Source organism: Lepisosteus oculatus, chromosome 11, assembly GCF_040954835.1.
Source record: "Lepisosteus oculatus isolate fLepOcu1 chromosome 11, fLepOcu1.hap2, whole genome shotgun sequence".
Classification (NCBI taxonomy): domain Eukaryota; kingdom Metazoa; phylum Chordata; class Actinopteri; order Semionotiformes; family Lepisosteidae; genus Lepisosteus; species Lepisosteus oculatus.
The window spans coordinates 20,139,737-20,167,421 of record NC_090706.1 but is presented as its reverse complement, the minus strand read 5'-3'; the positions used below and the strand labels follow the sequence as shown (position 1 = coordinate 20,167,421).

The 27,685-nt window shown below is 39.3% G+C and overlaps 1 protein-coding gene across 3 annotated transcripts in view; it reads right to left on the bottom strand.

The window, feature by feature from the left end:
• kcnt2b (potassium sodium-activated channel subfamily T member 2b) overlaps positions 1-27,685 on the bottom strand; it is a 186,043-nt gene that overhangs the window by 51,507 nt on the left and 106,851 nt on the right. For 2 of the 3 annotated variants that reach the window (XM_015349287.2, XM_015349288.2), the window contains exons 8-13: positions 27,093-27,176; positions 23,956-24,050; positions 18,095-18,275; positions 10,213-10,377; positions 6,990-7,126; positions 5,289-5,352 (exon numbers count right to left, since the gene is read on the bottom strand). In XM_015349287.2, the coding sequence (XP_015204773.2) occupies positions 5,289-5,352; positions 6,990-7,126; positions 10,213-10,377; positions 18,095-18,275; positions 23,956-24,050; positions 27,093-27,176 (726 nt within the window). Of the gene's footprint in view, positions 1-5,288; positions 5,353-6,989; positions 7,127-10,212; positions 10,378-18,094; positions 18,276-23,955; positions 24,051-26,013; positions 26,064-27,092; positions 27,177-27,685 lie in introns of those variants that run through there. The other variant, XM_015349289.2, reaches the window with a different exon arrangement.

Sequence of the window (27,685 nt, the reverse complement as noted above, 5' to 3'; positions counted from 1 at the left end):
TCTGCTACTAAGCTAATTTTCAGTCCAGCAGTCTTGCAAGTCATTCCAGGTCTCACCAATTAGCCTAAATTATGACTCATGCATGTGGGATTTGCCCTTTTCATTTTGTGATATGTGATAATGTCAGGGGAAAAAAGAAAACCGGCGCAAATGACACTGTTCTCTAATCACAGCTGTCAAAACTGCCGAAAATGTACCATGAAGGCCATACTGTACTTTCCACAGCCTTCAAAGCTATTTTTTTTCCTTTTCTCATGTCTGAAGCACTTGCAATATAAGCTAAATAAGTGCTCAACCAGACTGGCTTTTGCCTTGAAAAGTTAGCAAACAATGTGGAACAATGCAATTTTTTTACTTTCTTACAAAAAGCACAGTTATGGTCTACAAAAAGTTCAAAGAACACGAAACAAAGTGATTCCTGGAGTTGGTGATTTGGCACACAATGTGATAACAGAGCTTGAGGAAACATCAGTTCTCCTGCCAGAGAGAAAGCTGCTAACTCTTTCACATAACCAAATTTTTTGTGTTTAATCTACTGATCAGTCTAACTTTTGATTGATGCTCAATTCTTGAGCATTCTCCTCTGCTGCCATTTCTTAACTTCCAGGGCTCCTCCAATTTCAGCATAATTTGAAGCGTACTAAAAATGTACTAAAAATATGCCAAATCAGAACAACTGCCAGCAGGATTATTTATTTTCTTCTACAGTCATTTTCTGAGTCACTGATCACTTTTAACATGGTTCTGTCACTAAAGTAGCTTTTCTATAGTTGCAGTCACTGTGCGTTTGATGTAAAAAACTACTTGGTATTAAATTGATATGTCTGCTCTTTCAAATGGGCCATCTACTAATTGAATTTTGCTTTCACTAATCTAGTAGAGTCTGCCACTATGGCAGAGGAGCTATTACCGGAGAGAGTGCAATTATGTTTTTGACCACACCTGTAGGAAATGCTATAAATGGGACAGGCATTATTAATAGACAGCTGTTATGAGAGAAATTATGGTAATAGACAGATTGAAATAGAAAATTGAACAAAACAGAGCAGGATCCAAATGGGGATACACACAAATACAAAGAGACTTTGAAACAAGGTTCTAATTAATGAAAAAAGTTGTTCAACCAGTAAAGACTCTGTTTTGAACACAAGCTGAGTCCTACAGCCTATATGTCCCCAGTTTGAGTCATTAGGTAAAAGTAAAAAGGATGTGCCCAGCACACTACTGTATGCTGCTGGAGTCAGAGTTTTGCTTCTCTGAACACCCAAAGCCCAGACACCTATACTGCGAGTCTGCAGTGCTGTCCGTGAGAGCTATATCAATACTCTGATCACTGCTGTGGCTGCTGTGGGATACACAGAATGAAGAAAGATGGTTTTGACCATCAGAGGAAGGCGCATGAGGGTCATAGTGCCAAAGCAAGTGCTTTTCACAGCAGCAATTACAAATTGGGAAGAAACATAAAAAACACCCATGCCCAATGAATAAATAAAAAATAATTGTAAATTAGAGAAACTGTAATTTAGAGTTTTTTTTAAAGAAGTTCAATAAGCACAGCCGTGTAATCCATTCATTTGCCACTTAATCCTGTCAGAGTAGCTATGGAGGTGTGCCAGGAATTTTAAGATAACCTGAAACCAATAAAAGTCTTTACTCAAGGCCAGTTATGTTAACTGCTACAGCCAGCTACTTAATCCAGTTTGTTACCATTTATTTTTACACTGTCTCCCTGAATCACATACTGAAAACAAGGACAGTCATATAAGCATCAGTTTCATCAGTCCCACAAGTACATACCCCTTTGATTAATACACTTTTAACTGGGTAAACCACCAGGAAAGAATTGATTAACACAGAAGGGAACTAAATCTGGAATTCAGGCACATGCAAAAGCTGTAATAAAGATTGAGAAAACATCATTCAAATTATTATTATAAGGATAAATGTGGATATATACAGTAGGTACATACAGCTCCTCCAACACATTAGAAAACAAAAAAGTTCAAATGATTGAAGTGTCACACTAATTTATTTTGGAATTCCTATATCAGTTACCCTTTTAAATCTTACATATGATAATATTGTTTATCTAGCACATTACAATACTGCATGCTATTCAAAGCAACAAAGCAGTAGTTGAATTTTAGTTGATTTCTGTAGGTCCTATAGAGTCTCTGCAAGCAGACACTGAAATGGCAGAAACGTTTTGCTAATTGTTAAAACGTGCTTCATTCCTTGAAAACAAAAACTACATTTTAAGAAGTTAATGATTCACAAGCATATTTTCAAGCTAGCAGTCTAGATTTTGAGAACAAAAGCTAATTTTCATCTTCTAAATATAAATCATACCCTAGACATGTGATTTATAAAAGGGTTTTAGCATTTCAAAAGGTCCCTGACAAGCAAATTTATTAAAAGTCAATACAACACTGTAGATATCAAAATGGATCCAAAGGAAAAACAAAATTAAAAAAGCAAGTAGATTTAAATAAACAGACTCCCTTTGCAAACAGGTCTGTCTTTGACACTAAGAATTTGATGTGCAATTGATAACAGCACATTAATTTTTCAAAAGAATGGTAGAGTTTGTATACAGTAATCCCAGCTGCGCCACTTCTGATCTTTTGTGGCATAGACACGGGCTTGCTATTCAGAGTTCACTGCAGTGATTTAATTTTGCTATACCTATCTCATTAGAGCAGTAAGGAAATGTCAGATGAAACAGAAACAAATGACATAGCATTCTCCCAGCACAGAGACGGGCTCTTTCAATGTAATGTTTGTTAATGAGACAGGCCCACACCCAGAAACAACTGTCCAGCAGAGGACTGATACGTGGTGAGACAAAATCACATTGGCACACATTCTCACATTATCTGCACTGCTACCTCCAAATATGAGTGCACCATATAGATGAGCCTTTTCACCTCATGATCAGTAGGAGGCAGACAAAAACAAACTCAGCTCCTGCAATCTTTTTGCTTGTTGCCAACTCTGTGCAGTGATGGGATAGGCTGGAGGAGTCCCAGGTTTTGATCCAAACATGAATCTCTGAACAAGGAGCTTGTTGCAATCTTGTTCATTTAGATCCCCATCTGCTACTGTCTCTTTAAACAATAGCATGATTCTGGGTAATCATGCCCCATAGAACCATTGAGAAAAGCTGTGACCTTTGACCTTTGACATTTACAACTGCAGAAAGTTGGGAGGACTCTCTCAGCTTGCTGGCTGTGGATTTAGCCTTTATTACCATCTGTCTCATGAAAGAAGACACTACACATAGAGTATATTATTGTTCTAGAGTTCTATTAAACAACTGGCCTTTTATATGTAGCTATTTCACTTACTTTTATAATAGGAAAGAGTGGATATGCTTACATCAATATTCTGCCCAGTGAATTGCTTTCTAAGGTTTCAATTATCCAAACGTTTTCATATTTGCCTAATGCTCTCCTGCACACTTTGATATTCACCTGTAGTTTTAGTTTTTACTTCTTCCTCTGTAAATAGTACCTGTAACTAAATCTGCACTTCTCCTTTATATGAAATGAATGCACACCTGTTTCATCTTCTCCTTTATACCACATCATGACATGCCACATAATGCTCTGATGAATGTACATCTGAGCATTAAGCAAACTCAGAGTGTGATAGTCTGTGAATCAGACCCTGGTTCATTTAAAGTTAACTCACCCAGTGGTACTACCTATTTATACAGCAGGGTAGATGAGAGCAATCATGACTAAGGACTTTGCTCATGGATACCAAGGCTAGCAAAACAATGTTTACATTTGGGACTTGAATCCACAGCTCTCTGTTAGTTGAAGTATGTGAGGGGTGTGTTCAGTGTGGAGGCAGAGCCCTGAACGAAGGGCGACACATTGCCTGACGAGTCATAGCTGGACCGCCTTAGCCTAATGAAGAACAACTGTACGGGCAATATACTGTGCACTGGACACCTCTCCGACAGGACGAGCAGGGCATTGCTACGCTACACTAGCAATCCCAGAGGAGACTGTACCCAAGCATGAGGTCGATCTTTTTCTTTTCTTTTCATCTGTCCCACTGTGCAGTTGCACTGGGGCAGGTTGTTCCTTTTTCACAAGTTTTATTTTTATTTTTGACCTTGCACTCCTTGCGCTCCCTGCGCTCCTAGACTGGACCCAGATAGATAGGGAATAGTCCAGTATGGTCCCCCCGCCATTAGATAGGGTAAGTCCAGCCTGGGCATCGCTCTGCACCGACGGCGCAGTGCCACTTTTTGTAACAGTGCAATTTTCCTTTTCCTTTTGTTTTCTTTCAGTTCTCGCTAACCTCGCCGCGGCTCCACCCACTCCGCATTGTTACATGTTCGATCCAGAGTCCTCACCATTGCTCCATGTTGACCGCGTGATGAATCACCATGAAGTGATGTTCCCTCAAGCTGATCTAGACAGGAGTGCATAAAAAACCCTATAGCATAAAATGTCATTCCCTCTACAAAATGGGAAAGCTGAGGGATCTGCAATAGACAGGGACGTCACAGCACTTAGGGGAAGAGCCAGAGCCCACAATGAGGTAGCATTACCTGTCCTCATGGAAGGAGATCAGTTGACCACAAGTTTTTCATGAGGCTGGGTTACACAAAATGAGGGGATAAAAACAGTGAAAGAGATTCAAGGCTCATTCCAAACACTGTGTTCTCTAAGGCTCACTAAGGAAATGTCCAGGTCTTGCTGCAGTCATTCAAAGCAGAGGTGGACACCTCCTAGAGATATTTTTTCTCACAATCTCATTATTTCTGGCTGTTACGGAGAAATGTTGTTATGCTATTATGATGGACGATGTTACCTTAAAAACAAAGTTTCTGTGGTGAATCCAGCCTACTCTGGTGATTCAAATAAAGACTGATAGAGGTCTCAAGCCACACATTCAATTTCCTGCCTATAGGACCACTCTGTTAGAGACGCCTGCTGGATCAGGCTCTCAGTGAACCCCCACATTACCTTGTCTTTGGCTAAAGAATGAAAGACCCAGATTACAGCTGGTTTGAACACAAAGCACAGGGTCAGTGTTCTATTTATAAAAGCATTGCCTAGTAGTTTTCTCCATACAGTCCTCCTTTCCCTTTGTGCAATTATCAATGTTAAGTTTTTAAAGGCATTTTACACCTAACTGAGACTAGACTGTGATTTACTTTTGTTCATACAACACAAGCTCTACCATTACAACTCTCCAGTATGCTTCAGTGCGATCTGTAATTAAACATAGATAAGGAGCAAAAAAACAAAACAAAAAGGAGAACGTACAGCAGCGATGCGATCCACCTCAAAACGGTTGCTAAGGATAAAGCAGGCCTCGGCATCATCCATCCTTCAGCCAGCCAGTAGCAAGACAGCACGGGCAGGAAGGGGAGGGGCCACAGCAGGTTAGTGGAAAAGACAAGGGTTACGGGTTAGTGAGGTTAGCGACAATCAACAAATACAAACACTGTTCATACAGTGAGCAATCAAATTCCGCCGTGCTGCATGCAGGCCTGCTTCAAGGTCAAGCCACTTCACATTTACACGTGCTAAGTAGTTCCATTTCCCCTGCCGAAAGGTTAGGAACTGGTACGCCCATTCAATCCTTTTTTTCTAATTGGTACTTTCAATGTTACTAATGCACTTTTTCCCTGGCAAAGTACTCTGTCACTTTTCTGGTGGGGCCATTGCAAAGAATCACTCTTGGTCAGGGACTTCAATTGAAACATACACTCCTATTATTATATAAGATGAATAATGATAATGAGCAGACAGGGCTGTGCCATGAGAGATACAATGCTCAGTTGGCCTGAGTTTCTATTATAGAAAAATCCTAAGGCATCCATTTGCAAAACCAGATGAGGTAGCCCCCTGGTGTCATAACCGAATTATAAAAAATATATATAAACATTCTCTCAGATGCCCCTTCCTTAATTCAGAGTAAAGCATATTATGTACCCCATCCATCCTTCCTGTGGTGGAGCCATTTTATGGCATAATGTACTGGTGGGGACAAGCTAGAAAGGCTGATAATTCAGCTAGGGTTTAGAAGCTTTGTCATTCTTATCTCACATTCCACGCAAGCAATAAGTATTTGTTGTAGTCGTGATCGGCAATCTTCTATAGCTAATTGTTTAATTTCCCTGATATTCATAAAGTGTTTATAATCCAGCCTTTCCCACTCAGTCACCATCATAACATTAATTGCTTATATTTGTATAGATACTTTCAAACCCAAATGATTCCAAAATGCCTCACATTTAAGAGGGGGACCAACATCAAATAACATTGAAGTGCACCATCCACCTAGGGACACACAGCAGTTCCTCCACACAGCAGATCAGGTGCCGTATCATATGGAGCATGGAAGGTGGTATGTGGACAGCACAGAAGGGTCAACACACTTCCATTTACAAAAATTGTTATGGGATGTTAATGATCAAGCAATCAGGACTCATCTGAGGGATGGTACCTCCAACAGCACAGTGTTCTCAGTCACCAAATGTAGCAAGGGTTTAGAAATTCTAGTCATGAAGTGATAGCTTGAAAAAATCATTCATATGTTTAGTTGATTGACTGTCCTGAGGCTCACAGCTATAAATCACATTTGGCAACAGTTCTTATACAACTTAAGACCCTGTTTCTCGGAAATCTATTTAAAATCAGTGAGCAGAGAATAACTTAGTCTGGGCTCAAATTCTTGAACAAGAGTTTATATAAGGGGTTTTCGGATACTGGCCTTTTTAATCTGTTTCATTGAGTGAGCTTGGCACAACCAGCTTTGTAATTTTTTGATTCCTTGCTAATAGACAGAATAATATAATTAAGCAGCAGGTGGCACCAAAGATTTGTAGTGGAATGGATCTGAGGGACTCATAATTGACATTTGCCGCAGAGTGATCTCTTTATTAGCACTGGGGTGTCTCCTACTTTAGCACAGTGTTAATACTGAATTCAAGCAAGCAGACCCTTTTCAGAAAAACTTACTTGGCTCTCATGAGGTCTTGGTCTTTGAGAGCTGAGCCCTGTAGGTAGATGACTCTCTGGGACCACAGTGGGATCTGGAGCACTCTCCTCACCTGCACATCCATTTCCGTGGGGCACAGGATCACAACGTAATAATCCTGCAAAGACAGGCAGGCAGGTGTGTCCGTCTCTGATCCTGGCAGAATCAGTCACCCTCTGTTGCTCTGCAGTGATCCTTCAATTCCCATTGGCCAATATATCAGAACGCCACGCCAAATGACTACTGTATACTCTGTCAATGTTATTCAATGCGTGCCTTATTTGAGGAACAGATTTCCACCTCCAGAACAAACAGAAAGTTACTTTAAAACTTTGAATAAGGCAATGCTGATAGAAGAAAAGGTTGGGATTAGGTTGGAAAACATTTCAATATCCTTATGGGGATACTTCAATATCCAAGACTCGCATTTTTTATTAAAATGAGCAAAACCTTTGGTTTTGATAAAGACCTCCAAGCAAGATTTCAGCATCTTGAGTCACAAAAAATGTGACTGTTGCATATTGCAGTGTATGGGCATTTTTCTTTACTGTGGATTTGACCGATTCTCCTGCATCACTGCAGAAATAAATCAAAGTGTGTTGGTTTTTTTATGCTTTTTTAAAGCCTGGCGGGATAAAGCCTATGTCTTGCTCAATCTCCAATTTCCCAGCTAGGGAAGCCCTGCAATTTTGAACACTGGATGCATAAATAATATACATCACTGCCTTTCATTATAATCCACTACAAACTCAGAGATTTAGGAAGAGATTTCAACATCATCAGTGTGCAATCATCCAGAAAGACAATCACACCTCATCAATGTGCAATGACCAAGTGATCTAACCTGGTGTTACTGAGCAATGATACTGACAAATGCACATGAGCAAGCACTGCTAAGCCATATCCCATTTTTTTTAAATGGTCTTGTCCACCCAAGCACGCATGCTAAACGCCTAACAATCCAAGAAAAAAAAATAATCGCAAAAAAATGACTAAAACAATCTTTTGCTGACAGGTAACCTGCTGCAGGTAGTCCATAGCCCATTTTAACAGGTGATCACACAACATCACCATGTCATTAATCATGGAGGAGAATGATGCCCTCAGCTATTCAATAACCCTGCATACTGATGGCAAACAATGACCTTGTCAGTGTCTCTAATTACCTTCCTGTTCTTAAGTGCAGGCAGGCTGCCAGTTACATCAATGGATCCTTATGTTTACTTTAAAAAATCAACTTTGCAATACACAGCATCCAGTCTCTCTGCATTTGTTTGGCCACTATACTGTCAACCCCTGATATACAATGCCTCTGTCCACAATAGCACAGAAGGCAGGGACCACTTATTGATCATTGCCATTGCCCTTCTTGGAAACTATATTTAGTCAATGTATTGAACACTGTGAAAAATGCTTGCACATTTAAATGTACTAATCAAACTCCTTAATCACTATACCTTGTCAATAGTAGGGATTCTATATCATTTAAAGGAATCCCTTCCAAATAAAAAGCAGCTGAAATTTCTCATTTTAAAAAATGTTACTACTATTATATGTTTTAATTTATAAATACAGAAGTTCAGGTCTACTGATCCATTGCAAGTATTGCAAAACCAAGTCAAGGGTTTAAGTGCATTGCATCCACACAATGCCAGACTTGGGAAGGTATCCCTTTCCTTCTGGGGTCCCACTGATCATCTTGAGTGATCCTTAGTCAAGAACTATTGATCTATGTCCTTTAGGCTCAAGACATACTGTTTCATTTTGTCTAAAATATGATGATGTGTTTTACTACAACAGCACATAGAGCTCCCAGCATGACAAGTAGAGTAATGATAATGTGAGTAATTGAATGGTTACTATTACTGGTGTAAAGCTGTGAGGATTTTCTTTGTATTAACCATCTTAGACAAGCATGTAAGGAGTGAAATTGAATATTTGAATACATTAATAAATATTTAAGGCATTGTAGCAACAGTTACTCTTAAATGCTGAGGCTTCCCACTTGTAAAGTCAGGTGCATCTTATTATTCCTTGACATAAAATTGCTTAACATTGTGGTTCTCCCCAGGACTTAAATTTTCAAACATTGCAACTCTTTTACCCTGAGATTATGCTGTTCTTTCCAATAACAACCTAGCATATAGGGAGTGTGTGTTAGTGTGACTGACTACTGGTGATGGTCTGGCAGTTGGGAGGACTAGAGCAAATAGACAGAGAGTGGTTCTTGTCTATTGTGACAGGGCAGTGACAGTGCTAGGACTGAGTATAGTCTCCAGGGGCTCCTGAAATAAATATAAATATATTATTGTACTGGTACAGTGTCTGCTCTTCTTTAGGATGAGCATGTTATGCCTAACACAGTGTGATGATGCTAGGAGTGTAGTTCTGAAGGACAATTCTTTCCCTGAAGCCAGGCGAATAGCAAGCTGAGCTCCAAGTGCAGGATCACAGAGGACCCTCTGGAGTCTTCGTGAAGACACAATGGGAGCATGGCTTAATGAGAGAAGATGAAGTAATAATGCAGGCTGATAAAAAATGGAGCTGTCTTAATTAATGTGAACTGAAAAAAGGCTGCCGTGGAGAGACTGGCTAGAATACAGCTGTCTGAATAAACACTAAGCTGGGAAAAAGCTGCCTTGGTGCAGCAGAGAGACTGGCTTGAATACAGCTGTCTGAATAAAAACGAAGCTGGGAAAAAACTGCCTTGATGTAATACAGAAGGCTGGAGAGTTGTAGCTTTGGAGGAAACAAAAAAAGGAAGAAGGGGCAAAAACTTACAAGCCAAGAAAAAAAGCAGGGAAGGAAGAATGATCCCACTGATTCAGTGCTTGTAAATGAAGGAAAAAATCAGTGCTTGTCAGGTGAGTGTTTTAGTACTGCAAAGCTTAACACTGACAGCTTAGCTTAATTTCAGAACACTAAATGAATGGGGAAATAGCTTTAAATAGTCTGCTTAATTGTCTGATCGATTTTGAGATGGTCCACATGATGGAAAAATTTGTGGTTTTTGGGAGATATGTAAGTTTGCACAGGGTCAGGAAGATAGCATTGGCTTAGCAGAACCTTTTGATGTAATGACCTGTTAAACCGATAAGAAAAATGTACTATTTGTGAAAATAAAGTTGTATTATCAGGCTTGTGTTTAAACATTGTTATAAATGCTCAAATAAAGTCCCTGCAATGTCCATGAACTGAACTCACCTGTAGTCTAGGGTGAGCGTAGAACTCATTGAGGAAGTCCATGAGAAGGTCGATCTTGAGACTGCTGACGCACAGCACCACATGCTTCTCTGTCTGGGCCCGGTAACGGCTGTAGTTACCACCTGATTTCTGTCGCTCCATCCACAGGAATGCCAGCTGCTCGAACTGGGCATCAGAACAACGCAGGTAGAGGTGTGAGGGGGACACAAACAGAAAGTGACCAGGGCCATGTTTGCTGTGTGCATGTAAATTCAACTCATTTAATCTCTTTGGTAGTTAGCAGCAAATCTAAGGATCTTGGGTTGTCTCTTGACAGAAGCCAGGGTATTGGCTTCAACAACATGACTGGGTAGCTTGTTCCACAATCCTAAAACACTAAAGAATAACAGATACACACAGATCATGGTATGGTGTGTTTTTTACGAGCACAGTCGGCACCAATTAGCTCCAAATGATTCAATCTTCTTTCCACATCTTTTCCCCGCAACTATTTAAACCCTATGCTCACTGCTACCAGTGCTCGGTATTAGGATTTCATCTGCCTCCTGAGCTTGCCTCACCCTCCTTTCCTGAAACCCTCTCTAGCTCGTCTGGATCCCCTCACCTATGAGTCTTTGGCTTCGGATTTCTTGCGACCTCTCTTTTGTCTTGCCCCTCTCGGATTTGTTTGCCTGACTTCGTTCTGACTACTTGGATTTGGCTTCGCTTGGAATTACCAACCACTCTTCTTCGCCTCCCGTCTTGGACACCTTAGCTTTCGGACTGCGTCTCGAGACCTGCACAGGGTTTGTTAACAGCCCGGCATTAACAGAATACCGAGCCAACAATATGAACCCCACTGGTCAGAACAAAGTCAGGCAAATAAATCAGAGATATGTGCATTCATGGTTTGCATGCAGATAGCAAACCAAAGCTTAATATTTATAAGTCATGTAATTTTAATCATATCAGTTGATATAAGTTAAAAGTAATTAAAACCACAGGTGTAAATAAAACCATGCAGCCATATCACACTGCAACTCACAACCGGCAACCCACTGAAGCTAAGCAGGTGTGAGCCTGGTCAGTACCTGGATAGGAGACCTCTGGGGAAAAACTAAGTTTGCAGCTGGAAGAGGTTAGTGGGGCCAACAGGGGGCACTCACTCTGCAGTCCATGTGGGTCCTAATGCCCCAGTATAGTGATGGGGATACTATACTGTAAACGGGTGTCGTCCTTCGGATGAGACGTAAAACCGAGGTCCTGACTCTCTGTGGTCATTAAAAATCCCAGGGTGTTTCTTGAAAAGAGTAGGGGTGTAACCCTGACGTCCTGGCCGAATTTCCCATTGGCCCTTACCAATCATGGCCTCCTAATAATCCCCATCTATGAATTAGCTTCATTACTCTGCTCTCCTCCCCACTCATAGCTGACGTTCTGGTGCACTATGGCTGCCGTCGCATCATCCAGGTGGATGCTGCACATTGGTGGAGGGGAGTCCCCATTATCTGTAAAGTGCTTCGAGTGGAGTGTCCAGAAAAGCGCTATATAAGTATAAGTAATTATTATTATTATTATTATTAAATGCTTTAAAGAAATACACAGCTAAAATAAAAATAAAAATGAGCAGTCAGCAATGCAAACAGCAGAGTTCAGAACTGAGCTAGATTTGTCTTTAACCCTAAACGTCCACACTAAACCTGACACTAAAGTAGTAGTTTCTGCACTCTCTATTTTTTTCTTTTTCTTGCGCCTCTGACATAAAAACCTGAATAACCTGAATCAAAATGACCTTCATTGGCATCTCACACTAACTATGTAAAGCCAATTTAATAACTTATTCTGTGGATGTCACTGTACTTCAATTTCAATCTGATTTGAAATTTGGGGTGATATTTGATCCAGGCTTGATGTTTGACCCACATGTACAAAATATTGTTAAAACATCATTCTTCCATCTCAGAAATATGCCTGACTGCATATGCATAGAATATGCCTGATTTAAAAGCCAACAACAAAAAAATGAGACAGAGGCTTAAAACAAAAAGTGTGGGGGGGAGGGGTGCACAGTCACATCAGTAACTGTCAGATGTATTTCCAGATTAAAGAGAAAACGCGCATGAAGAGATCCTCCTGGGTGGTGATTTTTCTCCTTCGGTTCAAGCACAAATCAATAGCTGCGCCCTGCAGAGGGTGAAATGCTGTCTCGGAGTCACCAGCGGCTGGCAGATCAAGCGACTTGCCATCAAAGCCATAGCTGCTATAGTCAGATAGTGTTTCATTTCAGACTGAGAGACGCGCCACATGCAATGGCACAGGAGGACCGGGGCTTGGTCTGCTCTGTGAAAGCTCTGGCACAGGGGGGACAAGAACAAAGGAGTGGGTCAAAAGTTCACATAACGGAGGAAGGTGTACCTTCTGTGGTGTGGTGATGCTCATAAAGTGAGCTGATTTTTTACTTGCGGTTACAGACAAAGAATTCCTGGAATGAATTCTCCAACTCAAAAGGAACTCATTCTGGAAACACAGTGAGCTCTGCAGAGAGGGATCGGGATGAATCAGCTAGGACTCTCTCTCACTTCAGAGAGAAATAGAGACTCCTGCGCCAGCTACCTTGCTCTCCTGTAGGTGAGAGAAAAGCCTCTCCTTCAGTCAGCACAGAACCTTCTGTAATTTCTGCAGAGTTTACAGTGTCAAAGATGAACAACTCAATGGCTGGGTGGATCAGGGGAGAGAGTCTGCACCCTCTCATTCTCTCTGCTTGGATACACAGGTTCGTGCACTGAACTAAGATGGAAAGGCACAACTGGAGGCCCCAAGCTGGAAGAGCATGTGATTAAAATATGAAGCAGTTTAGGAAGTGAAAGACAATCAATTTCTAGCTATTTACATTCCAAACACCTGCAACTGTTAATAATAATAGCTAATACATAATAATTCCTCATACTTATATAGCGCTTTTCTGAACGCACCACTAAAAGCGCTTTACAGATAATGGGAACTCCTGTCAACCACCAATGTGCAGCATCCACCTGAATGATGAGATGGCAGTCATAGTGCACTGCTACGCTCACCACACATCAGTTATCAGTGGGGAGGAGAACACAGGAATGTAGCCAATTCATAGATGGGGATTATTAGGAGGCCATAATAGGTAAAGGCCAGGGGGAAATGTGGCCAGAACTCCAGGTACTCTTTTTCAAAGAAACACACTGGGATTTTTAATGTCCAGGGAGAGTCAGCTTTATATTTCATCTGAAGGACAATGCATTTTTGCTTGGAGCATTAGGACCCCCACACAGGCAGGGTGAATGCCCCCTCCTGGGGACCTCTTCCAGCAACAACTTTAGTTTTTCTCAGGAGGTCTACCTTACAGATATTGGCCAGGCCCACACATGCTTAGCTTCAGCTGGTTGCCAGTTGTAAGTTGCAGGCTGATTTGGCTGTTTAATGTAAAGCATTACTACTCATGTGGTTCACAATCCAATTCGCTTATTTAAAATATCTGTACATGAGCAGCAAAGATTAACAGCTTTAAAAGAACTGAGTCTAACTTCAAACTTCAAAAACTGTTTGTCCTTTGAAACTTGCACATGTGGAGCATAGTGACTGATTTTTCCCAAGGTGTAGGAATGTGATATCAGCCATATCTTGCTGGCCAATGAGGTCACTCAAGGGATTCAAACCTTATTAGCTAATTAAGACCAGGCAGTAGCTTTCCCTATCAGAAAGAGGCAGAAGTCATGTTTCTTTAAAAGGAAAACACAGTCGGACCATGCAAAGGATCCCAGCTCTTGTTTTCTGAAGCTCAGTCAATAAATATAATGAAAGCAAAAAAAATAGCACTCAAAAACACCCTCCTTTGGGCTCTGCAAAGACTCTATAGGCTGTGTAAATAAATGATTGGATTTTTTCTGATTTTTTTATTTCCCAAAATCGTTAATGAATAATCATCGAAAGATCTCCGACCTTTCAGGTAGGGAACATTGTAGCAATTCAGCTGACAGTGCCCCAGACAGTGCTAAATGCAAATAGGTTTCAGAATTAGATTTGAACATCAAACAGCATGAAGCTAATGAGACGGTGGACCTGTTTAATGTGGTGACCCTGAGATGTTGTTCCAGGCTGTCCCTCCCCTGATGTCTGGGTTCTCCAGATCTCCACCTGGTGGTTCTTTTTCAATTCAGTCATCAGTTTTGCTCGTTCTGCCCAGTGCATTCAGGGACAGGTACAGATGAGCTCTGTGGCCCAGGTAAATGTTTATAGCAAATGTTATAGTTTGTCTGAGGGAGCTACTGTCAAGTGAATCTGCCTAAAGGGCCTGAGTTTTCAAAGATAGCCTTTACTACAATAAGGACATGACTTCACTCACAATCACAATATATTTTGGATGCAACAACCTTAAACTAAAGTAGATAACTAACAGAAAAACAAACTTAACAAATGTTGGGGAAATTTAACTTAATGTGTTTCATGCAATGAACTTCAGACCTGTTTCTCAAGTTTGAATCATCTTTATCATTATCATCTTTTGGAGGACAAAACTATAAAGTTCTGAGAAGAGAGAAGCAAAGTAGTGTTACTATTTGAATTGTTTTATGTTAATATTGTACAATACACTAGTAAAATGTAATTTATAATATTGTGTAAAATTGTGTTCACCATGATACAGAAAGGCATTACAACCCCTGAATCAGTCCAGAGAAGAACAAGAAGAAACATTCTTACACTTATAAGATTAAAGAGCTGATTTGATAAGAGAAATTGATAAGAGAAAACTATGAGAAGATCTTATTACTATACAGTACATACTGAAGTGATGCAAGTTGTGATGGAGTGCTCTAACAGTTTATATGACACAGTTGATGGTAAAGCAAATGCAAATCATGTGCTTTAACATCAGCAGCCAAGCGGTAGTTCTAATTCCTGTTCAGGATCAAGAAGTTGGAAAGAGATAATGAAGACCTGCAGGAATTTTATTAGGCATTGTATTTAGTAAAGAGATGGATCCAGAGAGAATTCAATAGTTTTTCTAGTGTATGGTATTCCTGGATGAATCTGAATTCTATTTAAGTATTTAAGTCGCACAGTTCTTATATGGGAGTGCTTCCTCTGAACACGTGCAACTCATGTTCTTTGGCCTTCAGATACTTTTAAACTTCAGAAAAACAATTCCAGAACACAAAATATAAAAAATAAATTACAATTTCACAGGGCACAGGACAGTATTTTAAGAAGATGATATAGTGGTTGGTATTAGTATTTGGAGGTTTATGAGATGGGACTCAGATATAATTTAATATAAGGTTTATTGTAAAACTCACAGTCCTTTTTTCTGCCTTTTTTAAGTGATGTCTAATTTGGGGTTAGTTGTACTGGTATGGATGAGTTTATTCTCCATGTTTCAGATTCATGCACTCTGTCAGAGAGGACACTGCTATTTATTGAGTAATGCCCAATTCATTCTCCTCCCACAAAGGCTATGTATTCATCTTGACTTGGTGATTTTCTCTTTTTTGAAGAAACAAATGCTGTGCCTCTGTTTCAAAATTGATCATACTGTATTTAGCATCTCTGCAATGGAAGGAGTATGCCTGTTGTCAGCTTGTGAAAATACTCTATTGACCAGCCTTGCTATACATTATGGCGAGTCATTGATTTTTGCTTCAGCTCCACCACATGATATTTGAAATATATGACTGGAAAACTATGGAACTTTGTTCCCTGCACACACCATCCTTTAAATTGCCAGTACACCTGACTGGCTGCATCAGTGAACCAAAATGGGGATCAAGGGTCCTTCAAGACCAGCACTCATGCAGTTAATGCGAATACTTTCAAATGAGTAATTTAGGAAATCATTATTTCATTATTAAAGAATTAGGATTTCTTCCCTGACCAACCCTACAGTTAAACCCTCGATTTGCTCAGATTACAAATTACAGATTAAATGAGACAGAATGAAAACTAGAGAACTCTCAAGCCCTTGGAAACTGATGTTGTCCATCCCTGCTACAGCCCATAGCTGCACGAGGACAGTCCTCAATGAAAATAGTCCCTCAGGTTTCAGAGGCCTCTTTAGGTCAATAATAGTACCAGACCCCATGATGAGGACTCAGTGAGTTTATATGAAACTCACCTGGCCCAAATGAACCATACAACACAAATATGAATCTACTTGTGCTTTCAGAAGAGGTTGAGTCCTATGGATCCACTGAACTGTTGTCCTTATTGCCTAGACTTGGTGATTCCTATCACAGGTTCTAATGCTACTTCACTTTGGATAGTGTCTTTGACCAAATCTGAAACCCCTACAATCTGAATTCTAAATTTATTCTGTAACTAGACTGCTATTAATTTCAGAAGTGAGTTTTATAAAGGTCTATGCACATACCGTACTGTACAGTAATTCATTACTTGAAGAGAAAGAACTACAAGTATGAGTTTTTATACTTTTAGAAATCATGTTTTTTTTTTTGAAATGCTCTGATTAATTAGGGATTGGTTGATTGTTTGTCAACCATAATAAACTTAGGATAATAAGTGTAGCAGAACTATATTTGCAATTAGTGCTTGACCTGCAGTGGTTTGTCTCTTTGATATACACAATTATATATTACATTTGATATGCACATTATTCTAGGCATTTCCCCACTCAATGCCTGTACCATAAAGCTCAGGAGTTACACATTCTGAAGATGAATGGATTGCATTCATTTATTTGTTGTATATAAATAATTGCTTCACTGAAATACATCTGGGCTATGAGTTAGAGCAATCTGGCCAGCAAATCAGATTCTTCGCCATGTAAAGTAAACCAAAGGAGAATGGCGTGCTAGGAATTGGCACACAGATATAAACCACTGGGAAGGAAGATATAATAATGCCCACACCCTTTTTCATTAGCTCTCCTGATATGCACCTTAAATTGACCATATGGCTAATGGATGTTTCAGTTCAGTTAGGTGCATCTTAACATAGGCCAGACTGCTCTGTAAGGGTGTAGACAGCTACTCTGTATGCAATAATTCCTATCTGATATGGGCAGAAGTAAAAAGAGCATTAATTCAACATCTTGCATTACATATAAAAAATAGCTTATGCAAGCAAAGAGAGAACTGAAATGGTGAATGTTTGGAGACTGTGAGAAATCACGAAGATCTGCCTAGTACAGTATGGAGGGGTTAGGAGGAAGGAAAGGAAAGGGGTTGTCCCATACATATATTTTCCAAGGATTTTTTGTGAACCTGCCAGTATTCGAAAGGATTATGAAAATGTCACACCACATTCTGTGACAAAGATTGAAAACTTTTTACATTAACTTGTTTTCACATATTTGATTTTATATACTGTAGCTAATGAACATTCACATCACCTACAGATACGTATGCTTTATGTGCTCTATGAGCAACCCACATGGTCAAAGCTGGCTGTTTCATTTGGGTTTATATATATATATGTGATCAAAAAGAACTGAGGACTTTGATATTCTGGATTAATAAAACCTCCCAAACCTTCATTTTTAAATTAAAGATTAAGCCAGACAAAGAGGCAATAAGAGTACCTGAACAGCATCAGTTCAGATTTTTCAAAGAAGTTTTCAAAGAAGCAGTGCCCCCTAACAGTGTTAAACATTAATGGTTGTGCTACTGATGGTTATACAGCTTGTTTTGCAGGATAAGTAATATTTGCCCCCATTTTAATTAAAATAGTTAAGCTGACTAAAATAATTAAGCTTATTAGCTACCTAAGTGTTAACCACATCCAAAGGTCCAATTGTTTGGGATTTGCTGAGAGAAGAGTTTTTGTCACCTGGATGGTCAGACTAATGACAAGTGGGTTAGGTTTATGGTTGGTTCATCTAAAATGTGGAGAGAGAGGTGAGTACAGAGGTTGGAATCACCTGGATTGGCAGAACAATGAGGGCCACGCAGATCATGATGACCACAAGAAGCTGGGAGGGCCAGATCTTGGGTGTCACATCGCCAAAGCCCACTGTGGAGAATGTGACGATGCAGAAATATAGAGAGTCGAACAGCGTCAGGTTATTCCCAGCTCGCTCCAAGTGCTGGATCCCACAGATGCTGGGGAAATTGAAAGACAAGACAGACAAATGCATCCATAAGATGGGCAGCTTTATTTAGCTTTGAATGTAACTTCTAAACGCAAAACAATGATTGAGCCAAGCTGGCCATTTGGAGCCTTTAGCAAGTTTTAAAATGGCCTTCAGACAAAAGCAAACACACTTACAGCACTACTGTGCTTTCTACAGATTAAGAAAGGTTTTCAGGGTCCATATATTTAATTACAGGAGACTGGCAAGCCAGTTGTGCATTACAGAATTTCAAACATGAAAGCACTCTTCAAATGGAAGAACAGTGGAGAAGTTCAGGATGAAAACAGATGCAGGTGTTAGCAGTTGAGAGATTTTAGAGCCCCACCAATTCTTAGACTTCCAGCTGAGAGCATTTCATCTGAGCCTGTCGTTTCTGAAGCAAGACTAAAGTATGTCTCGGTTGTCACCTTTCTTTATCATTGTGAATGTGTTAATTGCATGGTGGAAATAAACATGATGCATCACAGTGATCACATCACAGCTGCAAAAGCATGTTTTAAATAGTGCTGAAATACTATGGAACACAGGTTTTTGGATTTTATAGTCTTCCCACTTGCTATAGGATAGTTAAAAAAAATAAAATCCCCTAATCTGACATTAAACCACTCACACCAATTCATTCATATTTTTTTAATAATCTATCACCACTGTACTTAAGATTCTGAGAAGTACTATATAACTGTAAAACACATAATCAATGTTGTGGACAAATGAACAAGCAAAGCAGGAATGGGGCTCTGCGTTTCTGACCTTACAAAGCTTTCCAGGAATACAAATATATTTCTCTTTGCATGGAATTTGATGTCAGTTTTGTCAATATTAAATCAGAGAGGCAGTATTCAAAGTATACAATGTACTTAGTTGGCCTACTCAAATAAGTGAAAACTGAGTTAGCCATGGGGGAACATACTGCCATGGAAGATGACAAAGAGAGTTATGTTGGCTCAAACCACTCCTGATCCTACAGAACAGCAGTGCCCCATGTTTTATAGATAATATATGAACTGGCATCCTCTCCAAGGTCTTTGTACCCGTTGCCTGCTGGTATAATCTCTGGTTCCCTTGTGATCTACAAGTAAAGAAGTGGTTAAAAATGTTTGAATGGTATACTCCTGAATGAACAAATGCCTGGAAAGAGTGGTAATAGAGACCATATAAATCAAGCTAGAGTCTATGGTAGAGTGAAAAGCAAAAGACACTGTGGTCCTCCAGGATCGGGGATGAATATTAGTGGCTTAAAGAGACTGCTGTTTGTGTCTGTAAATGGTTGTGTGTAAAGACATGGTGCATGACTTCATGCAGTTTTCACCTCTAGTGAGGTCCATAGGAAAATCCATTGTGTTGTGTCACAGCTAGTAGTATAATAGTAGTAAAATAAGAACACGCGGTAACACATGGCTTATGGTAACACACGTTTTATGGCCCAACTATGAAGGAAGTACTTCAATGAATTGAAATGATCCCTCTGTTAGCGACGTGCTCAGTGCATTCAGTCTAATAGCTTTCTTCATCCGGGGCTCTACGGAGCAATGATCTGTGCATCTGGGCACTTAATGGGCATGTCTGTTTACACAGCCTCTGTTCTCAGCTCTGTCAACAGACAGCTGCCTGCTTTGAAAAGGTCAGTCACCGTGAGTAGTTGGCTTTTACAGGCTGTTTAATTCAATTACCCAGCCAGTGGTGAGAAAGCTCTCGGGCGAGATCATTTCATTTCTCTGGCTCTTTTTCTTTTTTTTCTGTAACACTGCAATAATGGTCAGTTGTTGTTTCCCCTATAAAGGTGCCATGATAATTTCATAACTCTGTCGTGTGCCATTATAGGTAAGAAAGATAAAAAGCAAGCAGTTTTTTAGTTAGAAACAAAACAGAAGTTGAAAAGTAAATGATCTTTTTTTCTTATGCATGTATGCCCTGTTTCCTTCTGTAGCACACAATCGAGGAAATGAATAATAGAAGATGAGAGGTGCTCAGCTTGGGCCATGTCAGAGTGGCCACACTCAAGCGTCCTTAAGTATGGGGGTCTCTTTGGCATAGAAACAAAATGAGAAATTTGCTCGTTAATTGATAATGATTGCACTCTGACTGGCAGAAGCAAAGCCCAAGCACTCGGGAAAAATAGTAAAAAAAAAGTGAGAAAAAGTCTACTGCAACTTCTCACCCAGCCAGCCAAGTACCCAAGAAAACAAGTCAGTCTATATTTTTCTGTTGCATCTTTTCAAACATTCAGGCTGTAGTTCCAACATACTGCCCAACTGTTCCAACAAAAACAGCTTCTGGTCAGATGTCAACAACAGATTGCCAGAGAAAAGTAATTTGTTTTGAACAAGAGATTTTTCCCTGTTATCATACCAAACTACCCTTCATTTGCTGTTATTGGGCAGACATAGATGCAAATCCGTGTGTGAAATCTGTATTCACCCCTATTCATCAATATAACACAATATAGGTGATATTTATATGATCTACTGTATATACCGTATGATTCATTTGATTGATTTGATTGTTCATAATCTTTACCACTGAAATGGACATTGTCTTTTTAAAATTGTCTTGATAATGGTATAATTAATAATGATAATAAATCAATGTTAATAATACATAATTAACAATTATTTTATTTTATATACAACCCATTTAAAATCACTGTCAATGACTGCAGCATGTACTTTTGAGAATAAAAATTTTTGTTGTGCTCCTCTACAGAGTCATTTGAAATTTCGCATATCTGTATAGCACAGGACATTAGGCTCTGGACTCATAACTGGAAGGCTATGGGTTCAAATAATAGGCAAAGCACAGCTGGTGTACCCTTGAGCTTAACACCTAAGTTGCTTCACCCTGTTTTAGGAAAATGTCCAGGAATATAAGTGGATATAATAAGAATTCAAATAATAAGACAATAATATTTTTGTAAGAACCATAGTACCTTACAAGAAACTTTGCTTCCAACGCATCAGTTAATCTTCTGTATGTATACTGAACTGAACTGGAATTACTGTTCATCCTAACTTAAATAATTGATGTAGGCCACTAGTATTTACAATGTTTCTGGTCAGTAACCATGTATTTTGGTTTCATTTTGTACATAACTATGTTTGAATTAAGTTGTGCACTTAATTGTTTCATATTACCACTGTTTAAATGCATTTTACTCATAGTGGACCAATGAAAAGAGCTATGTAAAGTTAGCTATAAAACTTAGTGGACTGGAAAGATTTTCAGATGATATTTATATACTAGGATTAAAAAGCACGGTAGAAAATGAATTGCAAAATTCAAGACTGGACAAACATCTGATGTTTAACAAAAACAAGTGTAGGGTTTTGCTACTCCCAAGATCTCTCACATTGAGTGAAGGAAGGAGACATAGCTTGTGGTCTGGGGAACAGCATATCGTTGTCGAAATTTGGTGAAGGGACATTTTTCAGAGAACAAACAACCTACGTCTGCATCCTCCACCAAATGTTACACACCAGTGATTTAGTACTAGAATGAAATGTTTAAAATAGGCAAGAAAACAGTGCTCTTTTATTTACAGCACAGGGAAAATAAAACAGAAGTGCTGGGAGACCTGCCAACATATGTCATGAATTTTGTACAAAGCTAATCAAAATCAGTGTAAAACAAACCTCTTCCATCAACTTAAACAATTTTCAATCCAATTGTTTCAATGTTGAAACAATTACAGCTCATAAAATTCATGAAAATAAATAACTTTAAAAGTGTGGTACTATATCTGTCTTTTGATTCTAAAATTTGAAAAGGTGGACAAAGGGCTAATTTCAGATAATGTATTAGTTTTTAGTAATATCCACAGAAATCCAGCAATGGTGTTTGTCTGCTTGTTTCATTGACAGTAAAGAATTATGCAATGAAGTTTGGAGAGGTGTCTTTGGTTGTGTGTCATGACTACCTCTGACCATGCTATTGCTGTACTTTTGCTATTTCTTCGAAACAACTCTGTGAGTGAGCTATATCACCCTGTAACTCACATTTGCTGCTAAATTAGTACGTGTTACTTTTCAGCATTTACATGTTTCCACTTTGTCAGCTTTTAAAATCACATGGCCTCAACTATCAATATGATTCAACACATTCACCTTCTCCTGAATTGACTATGTTAATCTTATCCTGGAGCCCTTGCACTGACTTCCTGTCAGGTTTCATGTCGACTTCAAAGTCCTCATGCTCTGCATGGCTTGGCACCTCAGTACCTGAGATACTATCGCCCTTCTCCCCACATCGCAACCTTACTCTTCTAATTCTGTTCTCCTATCTGTCCCCCAAGCCTGTCTGCACTCTACAGGTAACAGGGCCTTCTCCTGTTATGTCCCAAAGCTCTAGAACTCTATCCCCTAGAATATCAGAGAGTCACCTTCCCCAAACTCATTAAAATCTAAACTCAAAACCTTCTTCTTTAGAAGGGCCTTTACTTAATTGGTTCTGTTATATACAGCTTTGTTAGCTCCTAGCGTATTCAGTACCCCCATCTACTGTTTCCTCTCATTGTGTATTTTCATTAAATGTATATATTGTGCATTTTTGTTGTTGTCGTCATCCTATAAAGCACTTTGAGAAGCCACCTTTAAAGGCAACCCCTTGAAGCTAAGTAGGTTCAAGCGTGTCCAGTTCCTGTATGGGAGACCTCGTGGGAAAGCTAAGGTTGCTGCTAGGTGTTAGAGGGACCAGTTAGGAGCTCTCTCCCTGCAGTCTGTGTGGGTCCTACTGTCCCAGTATTGTGACTGGGACACTACAGTATACTTTGAAATGGAACCATCCTTTGGATGAGACATAAAACTAAGGTCCTGACTCTCTGTAGTCATTCAAAATCCCAGGGTGTTTCTTGAAAAGAATACCTGGAGTTCTGGCCAAATTTCCCCCTAACCTTTACAAATGATGGCCTCCTAATATAATTCCCATCTATGAATCGTCTTCATTACTCTGTTCTCCTCCTGCCTGTTAGCTGATATGCGGTGAGCATCCTGGGGCACATTGGCAGCTGTTGCATCATCCAGGTGGTTCTACACATTTGTGGTGGAGGGGAGTCCCGATTACCTGTAAAGCACTTTCAGTGGAGCGTCCAGAAACAGCTATATAAGTTAACAATAATAATAATATTAGCACAATTTGTGGGTGGCTCTTTTGCCAATCCCTCCCAAGTCAAAAACACCGGCAAGTCCAGGTCTCCCAATAATTAGCGTTGTAAACTTCTATTTATTCTACTTTATGTTTTGCTACTGATCCACTGACTTTCAATTATGTATCAGTTTAATTATTTAATACAAAAAAGGCCTGAAAAACGTCCAAACAGCATTGTTCAAATGTTGTAGCTGTCTATTTCATCAAGGTAAGTGAACAGGGAATAGGACAAGGTCTGAAAAGAAACAGCATCTTGGTTTTAAGACTTAGCTAAACTGTACCAGCATACTTCCCTTCTGAGTTTTTATAAGAACCTCAGACTGGTATTTGATATTGAAAGCAACCTCTCACTTGCAGGAGAGTCATCCTTCAATTCAAGAGGAAATTCCTCTTTATTAGGTTAGTCTCAGGACACAGGTACATAATATCAGTCTTCATGGTAATTTTTCAGTTTTTTCAAGGCTTCGAAATTGACTGGTATCTTTAGGATTAGTGTCCCTGCTACTTACCATGTAAACATCAGGCAAACCAGAGTACAAATCAAGATGAGGACTTGATTGAACATAGCAGAGTGGGTCCTTTGAATAGCTCGGTGAAGGTCATTCTGAAAAACACAGAAATCAGGAACATCTGAACCAACACCTGAATTCATTCTACAGCAATATGATGGCAAAAGTTTCAATGTATTTTTTAGTAACAATATTTTTTTACTAATACAGTTGGTATGGCAAATTTGTAGAAGCAGAATTGGAACAAATGTGATAGAATCAAGAGGAAATCAGAAATGAGATAATGTGAAGAATAGAAGTTTTTTATGAGAAGACTGGGGATTTTCAATGTCTCAGTTGGTAAAAGCTCTCACCCAAGAGCAGACTGAGCTCTATGATCCAGGTATCCTGGGTTTGAACCCTTAATATATATATTAATAGGTGACTATGACCATGACTCCTCAATTTTCTGTGTGTTCATCTTTGGGTTGCTGAGGGTAAGGTCAGGCATCTCTAAGCACTTGGTGACCAAGAAACCCCTGCAACTTCCGAGGTGGGAACTTTCACAGTCATAAAGTACTATTAGTGAGACATATGCCTCTCTAGCAATGGGGTTTTAAGTTCCTGCATGGAGCTGCATAGCCTTTAATGTGTCAAACAATGAGTGCCCCAGGGCAATGGGTCAGAGGGCTCTGCTTACACTTTCTCACTTTCCCTGAGTGGTGGGTTAAAGGGTTCATAATCGTGGCCAGAGACATAAGAAATGTACAACTGGAGATCCTAAATTAGATGCCTATAGAACAATATAAGTGGAAAGAATACTACAAAGTACAGAAGAGCGGGACTGTAATTTTCTTATATGGCCTACATTAATTTATTTGCAGGATGTTAATATTCCTACAGATGTGTTCCATTACATCATTTTAACATCCTATCAAATGTTACAGGTAAAGTAAGAGGCATGTATTTAGCTGTTAATGAATTGGGCTACTTCATCCTTTTCTTCACAGGTACACAGGTATCAAACCCCAGGACCAGGCAGCATCAGCACCATGCTCAATATACCTGAGCCCTCCAGTCACTCTGCACCATGATGAGACAATATATTTATTGGACATATGATTATCTCTGTTACACTATCTAGTATTGAACGTGCTGTTAAACTCTAATTGGAAACCTCTTGTTTCAAATTATAGTTAGGCGGCAAACTCCATCTGAAATCCATTTGTTTTGCTTTTTTTATCTTTTTTTTTATTTTGAGCATTTGACAACTGGGCTGAACACAGGCAGTAGAAGAAATGAAATCAAGGGAACAGCACAAGTTTAAACTTCTTCCCTAGAGCAGTATGGTTCTTCATCTAACTTTAAATCTCCTTAAACTGCCACCAGGGTCAATTCAAAGGATGAGCACACTGAAATGAGAACTTGAAGCAGGAATCCAGTCCAGGATAATGAGGGTTCTGCACATTTTCATTTGTCATGCCTGACAAACTCGATACACCTTTAGATGTCTTTTGTGCCAACTCTGATTTTTAGAAACTAAACTCAAGAGCAGCCCATTAATTATATATTAATTGGCCTGCTCAATTACTTCTGCTTCATGGCTCCACATAGCCTTAAGCAAGTGACATGCAGATAGAGCCAATGAGATAATTTTTTTAAAAAGGCCCTTTAATATAAATCCCCAATGACACCATCCCAATTATTTCTTTATTAGACTGTCAAGTATCTATGGACACCATGCCTCCTTTTTGATAAGGCACGTACCCAGAATAGTCTAATCTAAGTGGAGTAAAGTGACAGCCTTATTTGAAAATGTTTCTTTCAGTTTATTTCTGTCATTACATTACCTACATCTCAAATCAGAAACAAAGACCATTAAGACATCCAACATTAGATTCAAGTGTACTTGTCAAAAGGGGAAAAATAAATAGTGTTGTTAATGCTGCATCTTCATCTGGCAGAAGTAACTTAGGTTCTCCAGAGCATCAGGGATGGTGTTTTGCATCTATCTTAAATTTAAGGCTACTACTGACAGACAGCAAAAGAGAGCAAGACAGCAATTGCATCATTTCCTACCTAGTTTGCAGGGTTTCGGAGACGTTTAATGCAGGATTTGTGCACTTGGCATTCACTCACTGGAATTAAAGGTAGAGCAAGATGCCACAGATCATTCTGTTGTAGAGCAACAAGCTTGACTGTTTCTAGACATGGTGGCTATCCCTGGTCCTTCAGAGCTCATCCACCAGGTCTTATAGGTCACCTTAACTCTTCGATTTGTAAAGTTGGGTTTTGCTCATGGTTTTGATCAATTTAATCGGTTCATTTCAATTCAAGAATGGTGAACTGTGGTCCATAAGAGATATAGATTGCTGGTGTTTTCATTTCCAAAGATCTCCAACGTACTAAATTGAGCAAACAACCTTTTTAAATTGCAAAAGAAATTGTTCTAGGTGCTTAGAAATTGGTGAATGATGTAAAACTTGCTGAACCATGGCTTTCCAGGATCAGGATCAGCTACCTCTGCAATATACTGCTCCACTGGGTAAAGGTATGATTTTTATGATCCTTGATACAAATTGAACAACAAAAAAGCACATAGTTACACGTCTATGAAAGAAAATGAGGAGATCCTGCAAGCTCTTGTTGAACTGCCTTGTACACTACTGAAAATTAGACAGAAACAATCTGAAACTAAAAACTAAACCTAAATAATCAGGAGACTTTAGTATTTGCTAATGTTGATGATATGGGAAAAGCATTATTAGGCTGCAATGATTCCAACCAAGCTTCATGGCTGTGGGTTGTAGATACCTTTTACTGATGTGGTTAGATTAAAGTAAGCAATTATGAGCCGCTAAAAAGGTGCCTGGTGCTGTACCGCAGTATTTTTAGAAGATCAGAGTTAGAGTGCTTGTCTGTAAATCATTGAGCAGCTCAGTATTAAAGTGCTTGGCTACAGTCTGTACAGTTGCCTTGTGTTTAGAGTGTTGGGCTGTATTGTATTTAGTAGATCAGTGTTAAGTTTTTGGGTTACAGAGTGTTCATTAGATCAGTGTCAGAGTTTTCAGTGTGAGAGAATTAATCAGTTTTGGTTATAAGAATAACTGATAATGGCAAAAGTCAAAAAGAAAGTGCTGATTAAATTATTTACTTACAATCATATTTTCCAGCGCATGCTTTGCTAACCAACAGTTTAGAAAAACAGGGATGAAGAGGTTCCTGAGGGAAGGCAAAATTACCTAAAAGAAGAATAAATAGGAATAAAGAGAAAAATGAGAAAGTTAAAACCTTCAGGGACTCCTTGAATAATATAAAAAATAAGACTAGTTTAGGTTCAATGTTTTAAACATTTATCTGTACAGTTTGTTAAAAGACAATGGTGAAATAATATCTTAGTTTGTCAAATATTTTTTAAAATCTAGTAGTTTCATGTACCTATAATTACACTCCCCAGAAAGAACAGGTAAAGAGACCCGTTAACAGAATGGCACCTTTTTTAATGAGATTGCTCTCAGTGTGCAGTACGTAAAAAATGTAGAGAGATCTATTTTCTAAAAACAAAACAAAAACCTCTCATAAACACTGAAGAGCTAATTTCCTTCCATGGCCCACTGAGCAAGGCTACACTTGACTCAGTCCATTAGACACCACCCACAAAGCATTCACACTTTCCAACATTGGCGCTGTCAATCTTTCACACTGGCTGCTTTTATGATGTGTCAATCACACCTGAAGTGGGAGAATAATG